A 22880-nucleotide genomic window follows, 5' to 3' on the forward strand; every position below is an offset into this window, starting at 1 on the left:
GTATGCTTATCTGATTGTGAGCCAAAAATACTACTTGTATAACTGATTTTTGATCAATACAAACGTATTTATAATAAATAGAAGCGTAAAATTGATCATCTAAGAGTTATACATAATCATATTATTTGTGGTGCTCCTATTTATTAAATGATCATTTATTTTTCAGCAGCGAACGATCTCTACGATTATATTCTACAAACAATTGGACGCATTAAAGTTGGGCGCTACCAACTTTTATATACACTTTGACTAGGGCATCACAGCAAACACACGTACGCACTCAGAACACCTACACACAAAACAGCTAACGCGTCACAGCTCGTTTTCGCTGTATCGTCTACGTCGCCAGCGACGTTTCTATGACGCGTCAGCAACCGCACCCCACTGTCTATTTATACTAAGTTATATGAAATTAACGGTATCGGTCAAAAACATGAAAAAGGTTATGTGTGATTCGATCTTTCCAGATTTTTTGTGGAAGTAAATCGTTTATTTTTTTGATTTGCGGGGGAGGGGAAGGATATACAAAAATAAAATAAAATTTGTCAAGAGCACATACTTACCAAATTTGGTTGCTCTAGCTCTTATAGAGGATGAGAAACACGCACTCATACAGACGGACACACGGACAGACGGACTTGGCTATATCGACTCAGTTTGTCTTGCTCATCAAGAATATATATACTTTATGAGGTCTGCCACGCCTCCTCCTCATGATGCCCTTTTCTATTTTTTACAAAAATGTCAAAGTGAAATAGTGATCCCAGCTTATTACATGTTATACATATTTATGTCCTTTAATAATTAAATTGATTCGTAATCACAATTTATTGAGGAACATAAATATGTATATGTATGTAATAAGCTGGGCTCACTATTTCTATCGAGAACGTGATAAAGCTTGTGTATGCTAAATTTAAATTCGTTAAATATTGTGGGTGGTTTTTAGTTTTTTTTCGATCTGTGGGAAATGAGAAAAATTTTAAAATTCTAAGACACGCCTCCTGCTCCCTGTTACAATTTAAAAATTTTATTCATTTAATTTAATGTAATACAATTTTTTAATGAATAAAAAAATCGTTATCGGTTTTGTCAGTAATAAATAAATTTTTTTTTTAAGTTTGCGTCCGATTCTTTTGGTATTTACAAAGTATTACATTACAAGATGTTATCAAAATAGGTTACTCGATTACTTATGGTAGCGTAAAATTTATCAGTTAAAGGGCAACAAAATTAAAAAAAAAAGTATAAGATTCACTAATATGCTTTGTCACAAAAGTAGTAAAGCCTTTGTTTAATTAAAAATGATATAAAAACAAAGTTTTTAAATATAATATGTATTTTTACTCAGTAATGTAAAGATTCATCGCCAGTATAAAAACACTTTTGCCTGCAATCGACTATTCAACTATCGCTAAAGATACTACAAATATTTTTTTCTCTGAAAATAGAAAATAATAATTCTGAAAACATCGATTATAATAATTTTCAGAAATATCGATATATTCATATATCAACATATAATCGATTGGCTTGTAGCACTACTGTGTTATTAAAGAATGTTTATAATAAGTGGCTATGTGGAATATTTCATTTTCATTGTGCAAACGACAACTTAACTCAGAACAGCAAGCATCAGTTATATATTTGTAATTTGTGTGTTTTGTAGCGAGCTGAAGTAATCGCCAGCAATATTAACAGTGTGTGCCACAGGGACAAAGAACTCTCTGCTAGGTGTAATTGTGTTACACATACATATTTAAACATCGACACACAGTTAACATAACATTAGGCTAATTTAAGCTGGCATCAGCTAGGCAAATTGACATTTACAAACATATATGTCATAAAAACGCTTGCATCTTTTGCTAACAAAAAGACAAAGCATTGTAATAGTTGACATTTTCGTATTGCGTGGTAGCTTGGAATAGACAAACGATGACTATCAAGCCAGTTACTGCTCCTAGTGCCAAGCGTGTCGTCGATTCAGACGCGCCTGAAGGGCATGTGGCTGGTCAAGTTAATGTGGAACAATCTGTAGTGAATCAGGCTCATCGCAATGTCGTCATTGACAGTCAGGTACGTTTGTTACTTAACAGAGATTTCCATATTAGTACAATTATTTTCTTTATGTTTCAGAGTCCACAGCGTCGTAACGAGGTATACGATGAACTCGCACGTACACACCGTTGCAGCCCACATAAAAGGTGAATACTCATGACGAATGCTAAGGATCGTTTCTGACAATATTACATTATGTTTTTAACAGCTCTCGCTCAAAACGTCGGGAGCATCATGACAGCCACGCACATCATCACAAGCGTGATCGCTTGGAACGTGAGAAACTAAGCCTGAATCATCCGACTGTGGTGAGTGGAAGTGTTGCAGTCGTGGCGGCAAACAAGTGTAGCACACCACATGCTGTGGGAACAGCTGTCGGAGCCACTACTGCTGGTAATAACAGTCCTATTGCTGTAGGGCGTAAGTCACCAGATCATTTGGGGCTTGGCGGCGCTAGTATACCGAAAGTACAGGCTCAAATGACACCAGCTGTTGCGGCGACAAATTTGCTTAAGGCCGTGGAGGACACCTTTTCAGGCTATAATAGTGGCGATGAGCATCTGCAGCCAAAGGGCCGGACCATTTCAGTTGATGAATGGAAGCGACGCGATGAGGAGTTTGCGAAATGCATGGAGCAACGCGGTTACGAGCTAAAGCCAGTGGAGGAGGACGGAGCCTGCCTGTTTCGCTCCATATCCCTACAGATCTACGGCGACGAAGAAATGCACGATGAAATACGTCAGCATACTATGGACTATATTGTGAGATTGATTATTTAATTTAAACTGTAATAATTATTCAGCACATTGCTGTTTCAGAACGAAAATCGGGAGTACTTTGGGCAGTTTGTCACAGAGGACATTAACAGCTACATCCAGAGAAAACGAGCTCGCGACGCGCACGGGAATCACATAGAGATACAGGCCATATCAGAAATATACAGCCGTACTGTGGAGGTCTACTGTTATCAGTCGAGTAAGTGCGTTTGGGGCGGTTGCTTGCATTATACAACCCAAACTAATTTAAGTGCCGATCTGTATTTCCAGCACCCATCAACATTTTCAATTCCGAGCAATCCCAGGCTGGTTACCCACCACTTCGACTGTCCTATCAACGAGGCTCGCATTACAATGCTATTCTCGATCCATACAATGCTACTGTTGGAGTCGGCCTGGGATTGGCTGGTTACAAGCCCGAGTTCCAAACAAAAGAAGCAGTGCGCCTAAGCGAGCAGCTGGAAATCGAACAGGTGAGTCAAAGTCTGCTATTTCATACCATCCCGTTCACTGACATTATTTCTACAGACCATGTTCGAGGACAAACTAAAGACAACAGACTGGGAGGCCACCAATGAGGCAATAGAGGAACAAATCGCACGCGAGTCATATTTGCAGTGGTGTCGTGATAATATGCAACGTTCGCGCAGCACAAAGACAGCCGCGGGTTCGGCTACATCCTCTACTGTGACGTCGGCCGAAGCGCTGAACAACTCGGATGCCTCGCCATCTAAGTATTCAAGTGACGGTGGCTGTGGTAGCACTAATACAAACGGCTTGCTGACCGGGGCTAATAGCGGGGATGCTCCAGCCAGTTTTGCATTAACTCCTAAGACACTTGGCCAGTTTGGACACAAACTAACTCCAGAAGGTAGCGAGCAGTGCGGTTATGAAAGTGATGCCACAGACCTGAGCAGCACAAGCTCAGTGGGTCACTGTGGTGCTGGCTGTACCAATGGCAATGTTTCCCCAAGTACCGCAAGTGCACAACGTTCTACAAAGATGGCGAAATCGCACCGCCGTGTCAATGCACTGCGTAGCAGCAAGAAACGCCGCCATGAGTTACGTGAGGCTGGAAATAGGTAAATAAGAAACAGTATGGTTAAGGTGCTCTTCAAAAAGCTTAACAATAATATTTATGAATACAGCCTAGAGGCAGCTGAGTCACCAATGCATAAAAGCCCCAAGCGCGATTCAGCTCCTGCAGCTCCTCGTGCACATACTCCCGATGCGGAACAGAGGCCATGTACATCGAAGCAGTCATCGCAATCGCCGCAGAAGCGCAGTGATCCCCAGTCACCAAACAAACACAGTTCGACGTTCTATCAAGAATTACTTGAGTCCTCCTATGCTAACGATGGTAAATACTTAGGAATCGCCCTTACATTTAAGCTTACTTTTGATTAATTGCTGCAGGCTTTAACGAGAATGAGATGCTCCAACGTGCTATACAAATGTCCACACGTGATTATATGGATGATCAGAAGCGAAAGTATCTGTGCGGGCCATAAGAACTCCAGATATAAGAACTCCAGATCGTTCTTTGTACAGTGATTGAATTCTACTTTTCGCAATGAAAGCAAAACACAATGCAGAAATTAACCAAAAACACTCTCACATGAACATGGACTTTTGCAAATATTAAAAATTAATGGGTGCAAGTGCCGGCAGAAATATGTTGGCACCCAACCTCAAGTACATACATAACGGAACACAACACAAATACATTTATGGATGCATAAGAAATGTTGGATAGCATTAAGCACTGACAGATTTGATTGTAATCAAGCACAAAACAAATTTTTTGGTATGAGCTTATTCTTTCACTCATTTTCGGTCATCTCCTCTGCGATGTAGTGGTACTCCCCCTTCCTGTTTTATTTTCTTACGTAAAATTAATGTGTATTTTTAAAATAATTGTACGTATGTAGTTTAAGCTGTGCGGCTTAGATAAGTCACATTTAGAACATAAAACAGCCCAAGGAAGTACACGCATGCACCTTTAAATTTACATGCGATCGAGCTAATGCATTAAATATACACAATTTACTATTATAAAATACAGTTTATTTGAATAAATAATATTAAAAAAAAAAATGGTGCATATAATCGTAATCTTGCTGTACATACGATGTATTTTTAAATAATACTTAGCATATAGGTGTTGTAAATTATTAATTGAATTGAAATCAACAAGACAACGAAAACAGAATTCGAAATATTTATTTACTCAAAAATTGTGCATTTCAGAATTTATTTTGACTTAGTTATAGCTCGCATGTCTAATAAAATACCAAGCATAACAAAAATAAAACAAGGTGTAAAACGATCAGGTATATTGCATTTTCATAAATCTCATGTAAATTAAAGAGGACCTTAATTTACTTGAATCGAATCCATAGTTGGACATTCGGGGCAGTCCTTCGAATAAACTTATTTATAAACCGCAGTCGTCGCATTTTTCGATGTATATGTGAATATGTTAAGGAACAATATTATGATTTTGTAATTACAAAATGCAGAAATTCGTGTTATAAAAAGTTTTCTTTTATTACATTTATAGTTCGTATCTGTAATTCTAAATTGCGTTGCTTAGTTAATACATGTACAGAAATATATAGTCTTTCATTTACACCGCATTCATAATATACACATTCGTACTTAAATTTATTAAATTAGTTTTTACAAAAATATTTTCCCCTAATTACGCTCGTCGCATTTAAAATTATAATATCTTGTAATTGTTTTATTTTCTTCTGATAAAGAACTTGTTTGTGGAGACTGCGAGCCGAAAGACCTTAAGATCGGCCAGCTGGGACCTGAACTGAACGTAGGAGAAGTTTTATGCCATTACAAATTTACCATATAATACATACATAATATCACTGACATTGTGTAAACTTATTTAATATTGTAGTCAACTGCTCGATCAAATTCCACAATTTAAATTCGCTTTTCAATTTACAAACTAAATGGACACAATCAAAAAATTAGTATTAAAATATGTTCTCTCTATGTTGGTCCCAGTCGCTTAGCACCTTGGTGGCTCTTGCTCTTTGAGTATTACTAAGCTATGTAAAACATATTTTACTTGTTTGCTAAAAATAATTGTACAGTGTTCCAGGATAGCATGAAGAGTATTGTACAAATTATGGCTATTGCCACTTGCTGATATATCCGATTTGTGAGAGTCAATTAAATTGGGTGGACCGAGTGGGTTTTACCGTGAGTATGTGTTTTCTCTTTTGAGCCGAAAGTTAATTTTGAGTTGTTGCCAACATTTAGATCAAATGTCATTCAATTATGAAATTTTGCTTTAACTGACCTTACAAAAATCATTGGGCTAATTTATTAGTTGCTGTTGCTGTCCACTAGTCTGCTGTTCCTGTTGCTGTTGGCTGACAACAATGTGATGTTGCTGCTGCTGTTGCTGATGTTGTTGCTGTTGTTGTTGCTGCTGTTGTTGCAATTGCAGCTGTTGTTGGTTAGCATGCTGCACTGCGGCCGTTGTAGCCGCTGTCACCACAGGCTGCAACATGCTTGTCCCATTTTCGCGCCGCACATGGCTGTTGAGCTCTGCCTTGACTCTTCGTGCAATGTGGGAGCGTGTGTGCTTTCGCAGATGATCCTTGCGATAAAAGCCTTTCCCGCATTCGTGGCACTGATGACGCTTCTCGCCCGAGTGTATGACAAAGTGCAAGCTGAGCTGCTCCTTGCGCTTGAAGGCCTTAAGGCAAACGGTGCAGATATAAGGACGTTCCGGGTTGTGGGATTGCTTGTGGCGCGTTAAGTGATCCTTGCGCTTGAGCGTGGCCTGGCAGATATCGCAAACGTATCGTCGCTCCAAATTATGACCGACCAAATGCACCTCAAGCAGCTCAGGTTCTGGGTAAGCAACGTGACATTCTGGGCACATAAAGAGCGGACTGCCGTCAAGAGCAGTGCTCATGCGAATTTCACCCGGCCGCAGCTTTGGCTTGCGCTCCTTAGAGCGCTTTTTACGCTTCTTCTTTTTCGGCGCGCCACTCACCGCCGTGGAACTGCTAGCAGCAGCGCCTTGTGCCTGCAACTGAAGCGTTACCTGTTGTTGTGTTTGTTGCAGTTGTTGCAACGACTGCTGCTGTTGGTCTTGTTGAGGAGGTATACTAATGGTTGTGGTGGTGCCAATCGTATTTATGCCAATTGTCGCTGCTGGTCCCGTCTGTACCTGCAGTACCTGGAATGTCATTTTCAATCAGAGCCACAATATTTCAAATGCAAATGTATAGAATCTTAACAATTTCTCATACCACATTTTGTGGGTTCTCTTTCTTGATGGTCTCCGCCGAATACTTGAGAAAGTGATGCAGTGACAATGGCAATGTATTGGCTGGAAGATGCGAAAGGTAGTCTGCAACGGTGGTGCCAGGCGTGAGTGTTTGCCAGGAGGTATTCTGTAGCACTGAAACGTTAAAGTTAGGTTGTTTATTACTATTATTTGGAGAAAAGTGCGCTGCGACCTAAAAGATCTATTGTGCCTCCCACTGGTAGATGAGTTAAAGTTCTCTATCCAGCCCTATTTTGTGCAGAAATGCCAAAATTTGTCCTGGTTTCAGGTTCCTCATCTGTCTTGTATCTAGGGTATGAGTCCCCAACTGATTAAGTCTGAATCTGCAGAGCGCAGGACACTCCTCCAGTAGGTGCTCTGGAGTTTCGTCATGTTCTAGACAGAGTCTGCATAAAGCATCGTCCACAATTTTTAGTTTGTGCAGATGTTTACGCAGTCTGCATTGTCCCGTTAGGAAGCCTGTAACTATCCTAAGTGAGTTTTTGCTCAAATTCAGACAATCGACGGTACGTTTTGTGTCATAGCCGCCCATCAGTATTTTACTGTGTCTGGCTCCTAGCGATTTTTCCTACCAGTTCTCGCTCTTCCGCTGAGTTGCTTGACCCAAGCCCACAAAAAGGCTCCGGTCCCCAGAATGTAGAGCTTGCTCCCTTCCTGGCTAGTTCGTCAGCAACCTCATTTCCTGGGATTCCGGCGTGGCCTGGGACCCAGTAAATGGTCACCCTGTTGGTTCTACCCATGTTGTTGAGTGAATCTAGACATTGCCATACTAGTCTCGAGACTACCTTGTGAGCAAGCAGTGATTTGATTGCTGCTTGGCTGTCCGAGAAGATGGCAATGTCCCTATTCGTGTAGGCTCTTTCCGTGTTGAAAGCTGCACATCTTTCTATTGCGTGTATTTCCGCTTGGAAGATGCCTGTAAATTTTCCTAGCGGCTTATGATACTTGAATTTGGGTCCGCATACTCCTGCTCCTGCCCCGTTTTCAGTAAGTGACCCATCTGTATACCACCTAATGGCATGTGTTTTCACACTATAGGTGTTAGATAAGCCTTTCCATTCTGTCTTATTACGTATTTCAGTATTGAAGAACTTAGTGAAACTGTATTTAATATCTGTTATGTCCTGAGGGAGTTGTGCCATGAGGGTAGAGGCGCTCCCCTACTTGCACACTTCCCTGGATTCTAAAACTTGCTCTTTTCGCACACTGCATTATGTAGATGTGCTATGGTGGCAACCCAAGTAGCACATCCAATGCTGTAGACGGGCATGTGCGCATGGCGCCCGATCCAATCTCTAAAGTTTGCTCAGAGACCTTTTCGCACATACCAGTTTTGCCCGCTCAGCCCATACCACAGCACCGTAGCTATAAATTGGTCGTACCATCGTTATATACATCCACATGAGTATCTTTGGAGAGAGACCCAGAAAGCCGCTCATTACAGCCATGGTTGCCTTCCTGGCAATTGGCGTTTCCACTTTGACCTACTATGGAGTATTACGCCTAGATACTTGACTTCGTTGGAAAGCTGTATTGTCGCATCTCCAATTTTGATTGGCTGCAGCGATTCCAGTTTATATCTATTGGTGAAAACTATGGCTGGATTTATGCTCAGCAACACGCTTTTGCACGCTTAGTTTTAGTCCCAGCATGACCCTTTCACATAATGTGTGTACATATTTTCCCTTGCAGACAATGGTAATGTCGTCTGCGTAACCTAGGCACTCAAACCAGTTGTCTGCAAGAGTTTCAAGGAGCTCATCAACTACTAAGCTCCACATGATCGGCGATAGAACGCCTCCTTGCGGACATCCCCTTGTAGTTCGGGCTCTGACTGTTAAGGTACCCACTGTCACCTCTGCTATTCTGGAGTCTAGTAAGCGTTCTAGCCACCTCACTAGTCCATTCTCTACTCTTCTTTTGATCAGTGCTCTCACTACTACGTCATGTGCTGTGTTGTCAAAAGCTCCCTCTATGTCCATGAAGGCACCGAAGGCAATCTCCTTAGCCTTTACTGACCTATTTAGAGAGCTCGTGAGTTCCACTAGCGCTGATTCCGTAGATCTGCCTGCTCTGTACGCATGTTGGTTCTTATGTAATGGACAGTCTTCTCTTTTTCATGGGTTTTAAGTAGGAGGGAAGTAAGACTTATCGGCCGAAAGGATTTTGGTTGAAAGGGATCTTTCTTCCCAACCTTTGGGAAGAAGATAACGCTACTCTCCAGGCATTAGGTATATACCCTGCCCCTAAATATTCTAATAAGATACGACATTAGCAGCTACAGTCCTTTTTGTAGATGCATCGGTGATATCCCGTCTACGCCCGGATCCTTATATGACATGAAGGTGCCAATTGACCACCGTATCCTGTTTTCTTTTACTATATCTGGGGCTATTTTCCAGTTAGGTCTTCTGGCTGCAGACCAGACTGGTTCCCTCTCTATTAGTGTATCTGTACTATGCTCATGGGAAAATGTGTAAGAATTAGAAGCCTAGCCTTCTCTTCCTCATTCTCCGTGAACGTACCGTCCGATTTCTTTAGGCAGAGTTCTTGAATGCCCCTTGTGTTTGAAATCGCATTGAACACCCTCGCTGCTGGTGGTGTCTTTTCTGTGTTGGTACGGAACTTGCGAAAGTGGGCTCGCTTGCTCTTCCTTATTTTTTTATTATAGACTGTAAGTTTGGCAGTATAGCGATGCCAACTGCCCACACTACTCTTTGCTGTAATAAACAGTTTCCTAACATCTCTAGCTCCTGGCTCCACCAAGGGTTGTCCTTTCTTGAGGTCACTAAGTTAGGTTGTTAGTCCCAATCAATTATTGGAAACTAGAGGGTTCTTTGCCTGATTACCTTGTTGTTGTAGTATGGCATTACATAGGTCTTGTGTCAACTCTTGTGGAGCCACAACTTGTTGCTGTTGTAACTGCTGCTGCTGTTGCTGTTGTTGTTGTTGCTGCTGCTGCTGTTGTTGTTGAGAAGAAGTGCTTGCCTGTAATGAATCTGCTGCGCTGGCTGTTGCACTAGGCGCATAAATTGTTGTATATTGCGTCTGCTGTTGTGTCGCAACTCCAGTGGCAACAAGGTGGCCATTGTACTTGTCGCTCTCGTCCTGTCCGCTGCGAAATTTGTTGCTTGCTGCGTTACTGCTGGCTTGACCGCTGCTCATACTGGGTTGGTTAAAGTGCGTCAAGCTCATTCCTGAGGTCACCTGCTGCTGCTGCTGTTGTTGTTGTTGTTGTTGTTGTGGTTGATAGCGATTGCCAGCGCCAGGCTCTTGTTGCTGCTGCTGCTGCTGATTATTGGCGGCCGCAGTCACATCGGCGTCTGTGACAGCCACAGCGGCAGTTACCGTCGATACCAGAGGGGCAGACGTCGCAGTAAACTGCGGAAGCCCGGGAAAGGTGTTCCCAAAGGGTGTAAAATTCATTGTGCGTTCGTTGCTGGACTTGCCGATCTATAGCGTGGGCCTATTAGTTTAATTGTTCGTCGTTTTCGGGGCAACTGCGATTAAATGCATGGAATTAATATGACTTTTTAGTAAAATTATCCAAAACTAAGATATTAAAGTCTGGTTTATTTTCATGTATGCATGCATGCATTTACATAGTTAAGCATTTTTGCAAAGCATCAACGGATATTGATGCGCGTTCCTAATGAAAAGTGAAAACAAGGCGCATTCTGTTATTATTTTGACTGCTAAAATTCGCTCAGACGCTCAAAGCTATACTACACGCAACAGAGTCCAAAAGCGTACATGTACATATGTATGTACGTATGTATGTATATATACATACGTACATTTACCGGCCTCGTGAGCTGCAACACAAAAAGAGCGCGCAAGGTGAGAATGTACCGAAACTGAAACTGAATAACTATGTATAGTGGCTTGAGATTGGGAATTTGGATAAAGAAAAACTACAAAGTTACTGCACTTAACGCTCTTGTGCTTAATTTTCACGGATACTTTCGCAAAGCTGTTAATCAAATTGCTTAATGGAATATCGAATTTTCATAAAACTAATACTTTGCCCCACAGTGCGATTGGTCGCTCTTTTAGATTGTCGGCACATTGAGATTAGGTAAGGGTTGTCCTATACGAAATTACAATCATATATACATATGTATGTATATGTATGTGTAGATGCTTGTAACTTTGTAACAGTACTTCGTGAATAAATCCAATAAAATAAACAAATACATGTACATGTCATACAAATGTATGCATGTATTATAAACTTTACGCCAGTAAACGATAAAATAGTATTCGCAAATATGTGCGCATATCGATTTTCATAAAATACGTAATTTAGAGTCGCCTTTAATTGAGAGAGACTACACGCAGTAATGTAATATGTATGTATGTTTGTATAATGTTTGTAATTTCATGCATATGTTTGTAAATCGCACCTCATTTCTGGCTAGATAGCGCAACAATTCAAAACAAAAAAACCTTTTTAGTTTTCTTAAAATATTAATTTTTTTCTTAACAAGTTTACTATTGTCGAAAGGACTTTCACTCGATTTTGTTATGTATGTACATAGCCACAGATGATGTAAGTATGTAGGCATATACATAATTTATTTTTAGAGTTCTCGCGAACGCGTGACACAATGAAAGAGGACAAAGTGAGGAAAGTAGCAAAAGGCGATGGCGTTGTGCACAAAGAAATGCCGACGCTTATGTCGGCGTCTACGTTAGCGCCGACCCCGCCACAGCCGATTGGAGCGGTGCTTGCAGTGTGAAAGTGCAACCGATTTTATGTACATATTTCGTTTTTAATATTTGTATTTTTGTATTTTTTTTTGTCCTTTCCTTGTTATTACGCGGTCACAATCCTTGCATACACGTACATAGAACACTGACGTGAGTCAGAGAGAAAGAGAGAGAGAGGTTTTATGGCAAAAAACGACAAATACAATTTTGCATTGTTGCCTCGCTAGGCCGCGTAGGTGTGGAGATTTCCGGGGTGAGGTTACTCTATTACCGCTGCAAAATCTTTGCTGTCGTCGCCGCGATTGGGACTGCGGCTGCAGTCTGAGTGTGCCTCCGTCTCCACCACATGCAACCCTCAGCAGAGATGCGCTTCTACGTCTGTATTCCGGCTGCCGCACCACGACAGGGCCACCTAACGGCGTGTGGCGTATGTTTGCTACTGACCGAGCCGACGACCCGCCGCCATATCATTTGTTCACTCCAACTTCTCCACTAACTGTTATTCGCGTACATGTCAGTTCGTGAGTGTGTATCTGTGTGTGTGTGTGTGTGAGAGTTACGAGTCAAACGCTTCGTGTATTTCGCAGACAATTGTTTTATATGCAGAGAGAGAAAGAGAGAGAGAGAGAGAGAGAAAGTCATTTGCTCTCTTACTATATAGTTTCGAATTTACAACTTGTACTTTCGTAAATAAACACAGTGCAATAGAATTAAAAATGCCTAAAAATTTGTTTGATCCGGACATGCAATCTACACAGTATACATAAGTACATTCCATTTACCAAAAGTATATATGTAAGTCTGAGTTCAAATTTCAAGTCAAGACACTTTTAACAGGAAAATGATTTTAGTTATTTAACATCATACATCTGCATGTATTTTTACTTCTTAATTATACCAAATATAATCGATTCGAAATAGCTTTAAAAATCTTAATTAGTTCGCTCCATTGTCCGAGTTCTTTAACTGCGTTTTCCATAGTGCTGTGGATGTAGTCATGCGCTGCTTGTTGCTTCGCATTCTCGGTGCTCTCATGGGCTTCGACTTTGTTTGTTGCAATTTATTAAATGGTGAATACTCTAAGACGCCAAAAGGCTTGGCTTTAATGTTGTGTTCCTTTCAGACAATTATGAAGTTGTTGGCATGGCATGTGCTAACAACGAGGAAGTAAGCTGCATGATCGCTGACTGCCCCACTAGTGAGCACTGTCCAGCAGCCAACTTTTGCTATAATCCAAAGTGCGTATGTCGGCGAGGGTTTCGCAAGGTGGAAGGTCGTTGTGTGAAAAGACATGCAACGCCTTTGCTGAAACAGGAGTCTATAAACTCAGCTCTGTTGCGTACATACTATAATTGAATTTCAATAAGCACAATAAACACTATCGGGTAACCGTGCATTGTTTCAAGACTCGAGCGCACTTTAACACACATTTCGCCAACGTGCTCAGCTGTATACATATATGTATGCGTGGGTGTGTGTGTGTGTGTGTGTGACCGCGTTTCCTGTTGCTGCCAAACAATCTCTGTATTTATATACATACATACATATATAGCAATGTGTATGTATTGTATGTTTGAATGCGACTGAGTGCATTCTGTAGACGGGTCACGGCCACGACGAGGACATAGGGAACGCAACAGCAACGGCAACAGCTACAGCAACACCAACGACCATTGGCTTTTCGGTTGTTGCCTCTGCGGCTACCGTGTGGCGGAATTTCACTTTCATGCCACACACACAAATGCACGGAGACGCGTTAACTTGCATATACACGCACGCACACAGCGACTGAGTGAGGATAAACACAACAACGCGACGGGCACGACAGGCGCGACTTGCACTCAGCCTCATTTCGTCTTGCCAAAACGCGTGCTCTGGCTCGACGAAAGTGCATCGGGTTGGAGTGAAAGAGCATGGAGGGGCACCCACTTGACACTGGCTCCGCAACACGGCCGTCTATCCAATTGTAACACATTCGCTTTTGGATTGTCCAGATGAGGCGGGTGAAACGCGGACCAGACGCGGACGCGACTTGTTTGCTGCTCACGATGACGATAGCGACAGCGACAGCGACAACGACGATGACGCAATGCACCCCAATCAAGCGCGCGCACTTACATACAAATGCACACACACACACACACATATACAAATACATACAAACAAACAAACGAACACAAGTAGAGGCATGCAGATAATAAATTGAGCAGCTGGGAGAACTGCACTTCTGTTGACCTCAGCCACAAATCCATGTAATTGTTGCCCTTCGCACTGGGGCAAAGTCGTGTGCTCGGTTTTGGTTCTTAATGAATGCCGAGTGCAGCGTCCTAAAGCTCCACCTCCGCTCACACTCCAAGCAGCCTGATTTCAGTCTGTATGTTCACTAAGTGAATTTACCTCTCTTGGGTATGGGCGCCTGGCATTGCTTTATTGCCAGCAGCGCCAATAGCGCTAAAGTCGCGACTCCCCTGGAATCCGTGTGCGTCGCCTGATTTCTATGATTTCGCCTTGCATGCAAATATTCCAATGTTAGTCGTGCATCTTTGTTGTTGTTGTTGATTTTGACTCTATCTCTCTTTATCTTCCCACAAGTGTTTTTACTTGTTTGATCGGAGGCCATTCCAGTCGATTAAATTACATTGTTAGACACCAATAGAAATAAAGTTTGAAACCGGTCTGAGCCAGATTTACACTGACATTTTTATAAAAATTAAAAAATACGAAGTTGTGCAATTTATGTTACAGGAAGAAGGAGGCGTGGCAGACCCCATAAGGTATACATATTCTTGATCAGCAAAGCATAGGCAGTCGATATCGCCATGTCCGTCTGTACGTCCTTCCATTTGTGTGAGCAAGAGCTGGGGAATCCAATTTTTTGGTAAGCTCTCCTATTTCCGAAGTAATTTGCTTACATTAAACAGTTCTTTTCCTTCATTTTTTTTTTTATATTATTATTATAAAGAAACTGCTTGTAATTACAAAGTGCGGGAAATTTTTGGTTTGTGTTAAGCAATAGTTAAAGTGGCTTTCTGCTTCTTGGTTTATTTTTGTACCTAATTAAACTAAATTTACCTTATATGCTATTGTAAAGGTTTATGGAATTTAGAAATTGGATTGTTCTGTCTATATTTTTGGGATCTAATATTTCTTTTTATACACTTTGACATTTTTGAAATGAAAAATGGGTATTATGAAGTTGCTCCAATGTATGTAACAGGAGAAGGAGGCGTGGCAGACCCATAAAGTATATATATTTCTTGATCCAGCATCGACGAGCTGAGTGATTTATAGCCATGTCCGTTCCTGTCCGCTTGAATGGTTTTGAGCAACTGTTTGCAACTATAGAGCTAGAGCAACCAATTTGGTATATATAGGTGCTCTATATGCAAACCCCGAACGCTTTTATTTTATTTTTTTTTTATTTCTCCCCCCTCCCACGCAAATCGAAAAAAAAATATATAAGGCAGTAGAAAAATCTTTTAAAATCTGGAATAAATCAAAAATAAATCACAAATAGCAATAGTATGTTTTTAACGAAAGCGCGTTAGTAACAATAGTAAAAAATATTTTAATTACTCACATTTCAATTTTTCAATTTATAGACAGCGGGGTGCAGTGCTGACGCGCCCTTACTAACGTCGCTGCGACGCAGCGGCGCGTTTCGCTGCTGACGCTACAGCACGAAACGAGCTGTGACGCGTTAGCGGTTTTGTGTGTATGTGTTTGTGAGTGCATGCGTGTGTTTGCTTCGATCCTAGTCAAAGTGTATTTAAATGTTGGTGGCGCCCAACTTTAACCTGTCCACTTGTTATTTAACGTAACGAGGACATTCTGGGAATATGTGGATAAGGTTAGGTTATGATTGCATATATTGGTATGTAGGATGGGGTGTTTTTTCAAATAGGTGGCTGTGTGTCAGCTTAGTGTGTCCGATTCGTAGTCTTATAAATTTGATGGTGTCATTCAAATAGGAAAAATCTTATCATATTTTGTATTTTGATATTGGTCAAAAATATGATACATTTTTCCAATTTTTTTTTATAGACTAAATACATATATAGTCTATATATCCGATAGTTCTGAATATTTTAATATTGGCCAAAAATATGATACATTTTTTCCGTTTTCTTTTTTGTGGGAGTAAAATGAAGGAAAAAAACTTAGGAAATATTCACATTTTAATTTTCCATATGGACAGCGGGGTGCGCTTGCTGACATTTTAAAATTTTTTAAATTAATTTATATTGCCAGCATTACAAACAGCCAGTCAGACTATCCCAATTGTCTATCTGTAGACAATTGGAAACCAATCTTGCACAAAATATGGAATGCTCTTGCTGATTCAGGAAAATCTTGTCACACTTTTGTCCGCTCTCTATGATTTAAAGAAAGAAAGAATATACATACATTTAATAACTCTTTTTTAAATTCCTATCTACGCCTTTATTTCAACAGTGCAATCGGCATCCTTTGTAGTCTTATGGGAAAATAATTTCCTCTAAGCTAATGCATCTTATTTCTCCTTGAAATCAAAAATTTCTTGAGCATAGATCGTCGATAACATTATTGAGATTAGCCAAATTATTTACTTACACGTATTATTTACACGTCGAAATGAAGCTTATTTACAATAAGCTTACTACCTAGTGGTTAGGTGACAGCAACTGGGTCATAAATATGACACCAAAAATGTTTCTATTAACTTAAGTTAATCTATTGAAGACAATACAGGGCGAAATGTTTTTTCAAACAATAATGGAAGCACTTTAAAACCAAAATTGCCTTGGCTTTGATAATAAAATTAATTTGCGGTTTCATATATGTAGCAAAACTCACTTCCTATTTTATTTATTTTTATAAAGAGTCGAAGCTTGAAATATATTTAATCTTAACACTGCACTGCCGTCGTTATCCACCACAGTTTAATTAAGCGCGTGAAAGTAAAAACGCGACATCAAAAAGAGGAAAGAATTAAATCGACAGATACGTTGTTGAACAGATTTAGTGGCGTAGTGTCGTTGTTGACGTTATAAAATAAACTGATTTGAATGCGTGTCCGACACGAAACGACAGGCCTGCTGGCAGGCTCTTTACACCGATGACCAGGCACCTAAAACTTTATAAAGTTCGATGGCCAGGCGGGACATTGGGGATGCTAAACTGTTTTCCAAAATATGTTTGATAGCCGCACTGACTCTTAAATTACCAATGCCAATGCACACACTCACGCAGACAGAACGCATACGCATATACATACACACATACCACAGGAAAAGAGGCCTAGCTTTCGCTTTTGTATTTGTTGTCTCGTTTGTATAGTATTCGGGCTCGATATTATTCGTTTCATGCCGGGTATGCTCGCTCAGTTTCTCTTCTCTTTCGTACTCGTTTTGTCGATGCTCTCTCAGTCATCAGTGTTTGAGTACAAAGTCCGCCTTTAACTATGCAACAGTTTTTTCACAACAGATATTCAATATTACATATCCTGATTGGTAATGGTCGTAGCTTGTGGGTGTGTGCATTTCAGTCCAACTAAGAATACTGAGACAAAAATATGGCTAAAGTAAAAACTGTAAGACAACAATTTGTGCATAGAAACTCTTGTATATTCTTTTAAATATTCAAATATCCATTTAAGTTTTGGAAAACTGCAGTGCATTTCTAAGTGAATGTATCTACATATAGACTATCCTATCCTATTATGTTTTATACAAATTTTTCAAAGATATTGTAGGTTCTATTACCGATTACAAATATTTTAGCATATGTATGGACCCACGTGATCACTTTGTTATTTTTTTTCCTTATATATAACTAGATTAAGTTGCCCCAGCGGTAGCAGCAAGCTTGTTTAAACTAAATAAAAAGATTACAAATATTTAAAGCACGAGTTTAATCAGTATTGTGAGATCAAAGATAGAAGCTTCACTCAATTCTTTATGCTCATTTTCGAAGCTCTTTCTACGCTTTTGGCATTGACGTTGGCCATTGAATATTTGTGTCAACTGCAATAGTCATTGCAAAAATGGAGCAAAAAGCGGTGCAAACAAAACTACAAGCGTCGTTGGCACAAAATTCTAAACAACCAGAAGCCAGCTAAACTCCCGGCAAATGGCCAAGGTCGCAATAAGCGAGTGTATAGAAAAAAAACACCCACAAGCTGTACCCCAGTCGTCCAACCGAGAACTAACCGAAAAACTAAAAGTTACTCTCGACTAGGGCGCATGTTTAGTGGTGACGTGACCAGGCCATGGCGAAGGGAATGGAGCTGGTCTGTGAGGTGCAGTCTGCGCCAAAAATTCATTCATAAAATTCTAAAACGCGCTAAAATCTAAAATTCTAAACAAAACCCCCCACATGATGGCCTCAAAGGCATCGAATAGATAGATGTGTGTTGCATATACATACGTGTGAGGACGTGTGTTCATTTGAAACTTGGATGTGTCTGTCGTGGTGCGCTAATAAAATTGAACTTAAATATTTTTTTAAATGGGAATGCGGCAAGCATGGGTTTTGTTTATTGCAGTTGCCCCAATTAGTATGCTACGTATTTACAATAAGTAAGGATAAATATGCAAGTTTAATGTAGCAAAGTGACCTTTTGCGCACAACTGTACAATTTGCGGCAGAAAATTTTATGATTATTTTTAGCTGACAAATCAAACTAAAAAGAGAAGCAGATACAAAAAATTACATAGAAACATGCATTGAAATTTTATATATTTGTATATAGAAAGCGCAATCACACAAACAAACAAACAGACCGACCACACATACACGGGAATAGACTTATGTGTAAGCATGCGTATATAAAAAATATTTACTTTATGCATATAAAACCTAGGTGTCTAGGTAAAACACATGTATTGAAGGCACCCTAAGGCCTAGGTCATTCTGATGTGCGTGTGCATGTATTAGTTTGTGGGCGTGCGAGAAAGAAAGAGAGGGAGAGAGCACAAAATGCAGCTATGCGTTTTTCTCTACGCAGCCTTTCTCAATGTGCGTACATGTCTGTATGTATATATGTATGTGAGTAAGTGAGTGAGCGTATGTGTGAACATACTACTACAACCCAAAATTGCAACAAAACTCTACACAAGCAAAGCGCCCCAAAACAAAATGCAATGAAATGGCAAAAATTGCTGGCCAGACTGAATGCAACTGCAACTAAAAAGTCGGTGCGGTGCAGTGTGGTGCGGTGCGGATGGGGAACTCAGACAGGCTGGTATGCCGGCTACCAGACCAGTTTTTGCCCATAAAATAGCAACAAAAACAGCATTTTAGTTGCATTTTCTATATAACAAATATATGCTGTCTGTGTTGGCATATACATGTATGTATGTGAATTTTATATGCATGACTTATCCTTGTATATGGTTAATACCATACATAAAATATCAACCCTTAGTTGTCACAAATAAAATGTGCATAAAATAAAATCATTTAAATTAAAATATATAAAAGCAAATGCAGCTCTCACACCGCACACAAAACATCGGCTTAGACAGTATCTAGACACAGACTGAGCATAAAAAGTATATCTTACTGGCCGCTACAGTTGGAAATAGGATGCAATGTAGAGGGCATTTCATACCCAGTCTTAATTGGTTGCTAATCCGCTTTGTCGGCCAGATTTTAGTTTTGATTGCTGTGTAAATTCGTTTTCAAGATTTACAAGAATTCTGGTTTTATATATGTACATGACATTAAGACTTTTAAGAGCTTCACCTGACTCTCAAGGAAATCTCAGTAAATATAGATTTCTATTACACTTACGCATAATAATCGAGCTATCAGCAGCCTTCTCTTCAAAAGTATCAACAATTGCAGACGCATAATATAAATATGCTACTGTATTACTAATTAGCGTAAGTTATTAGAGCGCCCTAATCAGGTACACAGTTGCTCTGTCCCTCAAAGCAGAGGGCGCTCTGGCAAAAACTAACCAAAAACCGTGGCTAAATAAAGTATGTGTCCTCGACCTAGTTCAATGTCAATGTCATTGTGCCACATTATCGTCGCTGACGACGGTAACGGCGACGTCGTCCTTTCTGCAGGCTTGGCCTTGGCTGGAGTAAAACGAACGCACGAGTCGAGGCCACGGCCACGGCCACGAACATTGGTCCAAAGTAGCACACGGCGCAGCACAGTACGGCCCAGATACCAATACCCAGCAACAGAAACAGTCGCAGAACCAACACCGAGTGCCTACCCCAACCTCTATCACTGTTCCATCTCCGATTCTCCTATCCCCATCAGCCCCACCAGACATCAACCTCAAATGTATACGATGCTACAGCGTTGGCGTTGCATGTTAGTCGGCCTAGTGGCGACATTATCCTTGCACTTGTGCACCCGCGAGGCCTGATGTATACGTATGTATGCACATACATACAAAAACATACCAACACAGTCATATGCACAGACAGCACAACCAATCTACCAGCAGCAAACTCAACTCGTTACCTCCTTTCGCCGGGTGCAAGGACCCGAGAGACCGTGGACTCACATCTCCCTGTCAATGCACACTCACCCACATAGACTCATACACAAGTATACGCCGCATGGCAATCGCGTTGCACTCCAAAACATTCAGTGCGGCAGGGCACCCACGACCAAGCGAATTCACAAAATAGCCATTGCCAGCATCATAGACCCCATCACCGACAGTGCCCATAAATAATGACTTCATGGTAGAGTGCTCTACATCTCATCCTATTGACTTTTGTCGCTCTCTTGCTCTCGCGTACACTTGCTGCCCATCATCAAAGTCTCCATTGCAGCTGACGTTCAAATTACGGCGCGCCGCTTGAATATATGTATACGGTAGAGAAAGGTCCTCTCCAAACTGGTTTCTCTCTCGTGTTTTCTGTCTCTCCTTGTGTTTGCTAATGTTTTGATTAGGGTGACTCAATCAAAATTTAAATTTAAACACGAAGCCAAGAATAAACTTAACCTTAAATAGAAACGCCAACAAATAAATCAAATCAATAGTTTATTCAAAAAAAAATACCTCTTTATCCTTAATGAGAGCTAAAAGCTAAAATTAAAATTCATAATTTTGTCGTTCCGTCTCTAGCCAAGACTATTTTTTACTATGTAGTCTGCTTGTGAATAATTTAGATATTTTTAATAAAAAAAAATTTATAACTTAAAAATAGTGCACACGTTAGTCCTGTTCTCGTGTGTTTCCTAATACCTTCTATCCTTTCTTAACAAAAAAATCGAAAATAGATGAGAGCTAAACGAAAAACTTAGTTTGCAGTAAGTTTATAGAAAATTTTAACTATAACATCATCTTGTGATATTTAAAAATAATATTTTCCTTTATTTTTTCTTACATATTTAATGTTATTTTTATTTTAAGACTAGTGGACCCGGCAAACTCCGTTTCGCCACTAGATGGCTTTATTTCTTTTGGTGATTAAAAGATGAAGAAATTTTTTGTTTGTTTTTTATTTGAAAAGGAAACATTTTGCTGAAGATTATGCTGACCAGAACTGTTCCAACTGGTTTGCAAATTCTTCATGGGCTCCGTGACTTCTTCAAATATTACTGGGCTGGCAAGCACATTTGGAATGGCTCTTCCATTCGTATTTTTAATGCTCTTGTGACATGTGGCGTTGTAAGGCCGAAAAGCCTTCTGCGCGTTTGGGAAGCACCTTCCACCAGGGGATCCTTGAGTGGGGCCTTCGGGACGACAACCCTTTTAAAGCGGTTTGTAAGTTTCCATAATGAGCAGTTAAAAGATGAATCGGGTCCAGTTCTTTCAAGTTTCAATTGAGTTCTGCTTAGCCTTTGCAAGGGCTTTTTACAAACGGTTGGCCAGTCTCACGTAGATTTTGTGGATTCTATCGTCACCCTTTTCTTTCGTACTCCTTACGCACTTTTCTTTTAACCGCAATAGTGCGCTTACGTTTGGGGGAAGTGGAGCTTGATGAGTTGACGAGCATTGTCTAGCTTGTGCGATAGTGGATGCGGCTATTTTTATATTGTTTAAACTTTAACGCATTGCAATCGGCATATAGTCGTCATTGGTCCAATATCTAAATGTTTATCATCACTGTAGTTTGCAGTGGGATCATATTGGAATGCCAAACGATTGTATGATGCCAATGAACTTCGTGTGCTCACGCGTTGTCTCAATCGGGCATTTCCTCATATTGTATTTTGTCTTTCTACGCTTAAGTTCTGTGAATACACTTGTTGCTGGCTTGCATGTCTTGTGCGGCGGCTGATGTTCGTACGACGTACTCTATGCATTTTGGACTATGGACAGAGTGGTGAATTTAACCTCAAATGGACTATCCATTTAATTTATTTACACAGTTCAACTTACCACTTTAAGGACAATAACTTATTTTTTTTTTTACTTTTTTTCACAATTGATGCTTACAAATTCAACAGTGGGGGAACGGTAAAAATGATTTTCCCGCTTTCCTGTTGAAATTTTTCCTGATCTTTGTTTGCTATAAACCTCACGGAGCCCGAGACCTTTCCAACGAATGCAAAACCGTGGAAATCGGTTTGTGCGTTCTGGAGTTATAGCGTCAGGAAGGAAAACCCGACTTATTTTTATATAGTAGAATAAGAGTTATTCCTCTACTTTTATTGTAAAAATTACAAGTAAGGTAAAAAGATGCAATTCTATTTAAGTATTACTATTTCCTCGAATAATGGCTTCTCCCGTGCCCTTAAGCCGGATTCTGTGTTTGGTGCTTATGTTCATGTGGACCAATGGTATTTTGCTGTTAATTTCAAAATCGCAAAAAGCGAGATTTTGAATGAAAACTGCGTGGTCCATGTATTAATAGACTATTACTTATCACATTCGTCCCAAAAGTTTAATATTTAGTTGAACGTGCATTTAATACATTAAACACAATAAGAAGACATCACTCTATTGAAGTTCTTGGTACTTTTTTAACACAACTGCTAATTTTATACACTTTGACACATATTAAAAAAAAATAAAAACGGATATCAGGGACTATAAATAAATC

The 22880-nt window shown here is 40.2% G+C and overlaps 3 protein-coding genes across 5 annotated transcripts; 2 read left to right on the top strand and 1 right to left on the bottom strand.

The window, feature by feature from the left end:
* Nucleotides 1-1587: 1587 nt before the first annotated feature.
* Nucleotides 1588-4906, top strand: LOC108601056. The gene is made up of 8 exons (XM_017988947.1): nucleotides 1588-2079; nucleotides 2140-2207; nucleotides 2270-2822; nucleotides 2880-3036; nucleotides 3108-3310; nucleotides 3366-3919; nucleotides 3986-4197; nucleotides 4254-4906. Exons 1-8 carry the CDS (start codon nucleotides 1939-1941, stop codon nucleotides 4346-4348), a joined length of 1983 nt encoding a protein of 660 aa, XP_017844436.1. The 5' UTR covers nucleotides 1588-1938; the 3' UTR covers nucleotides 4349-4906.
* A 465-nt stretch (nucleotides 4907-5371) lies between these two features.
* LOC108600937 (transcription factor SPT20 homolog) lies at nucleotides 5372-13867 on the bottom strand. 3 transcript variants are annotated; one of them, XM_017988775.2, is made up of 5 exons: nucleotides 12149-12399; nucleotides 11571-11581; nucleotides 10014-10664; nucleotides 7127-7278; nucleotides 5372-7053 (listed from the first exon to the last, which is right to left on the bottom strand). In XM_017988775.2, exons 3-5 carry the CDS (start codon nucleotides 10588-10590, stop codon nucleotides 6181-6183), a joined length of 1602 nt encoding a protein of 533 aa, XP_017844264.2. In that variant the 5' UTR covers nucleotides 10591-10664; nucleotides 11571-11581; nucleotides 12149-12399; the 3' UTR covers nucleotides 5372-6180. The 3 variants fall into 3 exon arrangements, with proteins under 3 accessions (XP_017844264.2, XP_017844265.2, XP_017844263.2); XM_017988776.2 differs by lacking the exons at nucleotides 11571-11581; nucleotides 12149-12399 and adding an exon at nucleotides 13422-13867; XM_017988774.2 differs by lacking the exon at nucleotides 11571-11581.
* Nucleotides 12843-13258, top strand: LOC108600938. Its single transcript, XM_017988777.2, has 2 exons — nucleotides 12843-12947; nucleotides 13001-13258. The coding sequence occupies exons 1-2, from the start codon at nucleotides 12875-12877 to the stop codon at nucleotides 13231-13233; spliced, it is 306 nt and encodes a 101-aa protein (XP_017844266.1). The 5' UTR covers nucleotides 12843-12874; the 3' UTR covers nucleotides 13234-13258.
* Nucleotides 13868-22880: the final 9013 nt, after the last annotated feature.

Source organism: Drosophila busckii, unplaced genomic scaffold, assembly GCF_011750605.1.
Source record: "Drosophila busckii strain San Diego stock center, stock number 13000-0081.31 unplaced genomic scaffold, ASM1175060v1 chrUn_07, whole genome shotgun sequence".
Classification (NCBI taxonomy): Eukaryota; Metazoa; Arthropoda; class Insecta; order Diptera; family Drosophilidae; genus Drosophila; species Drosophila busckii.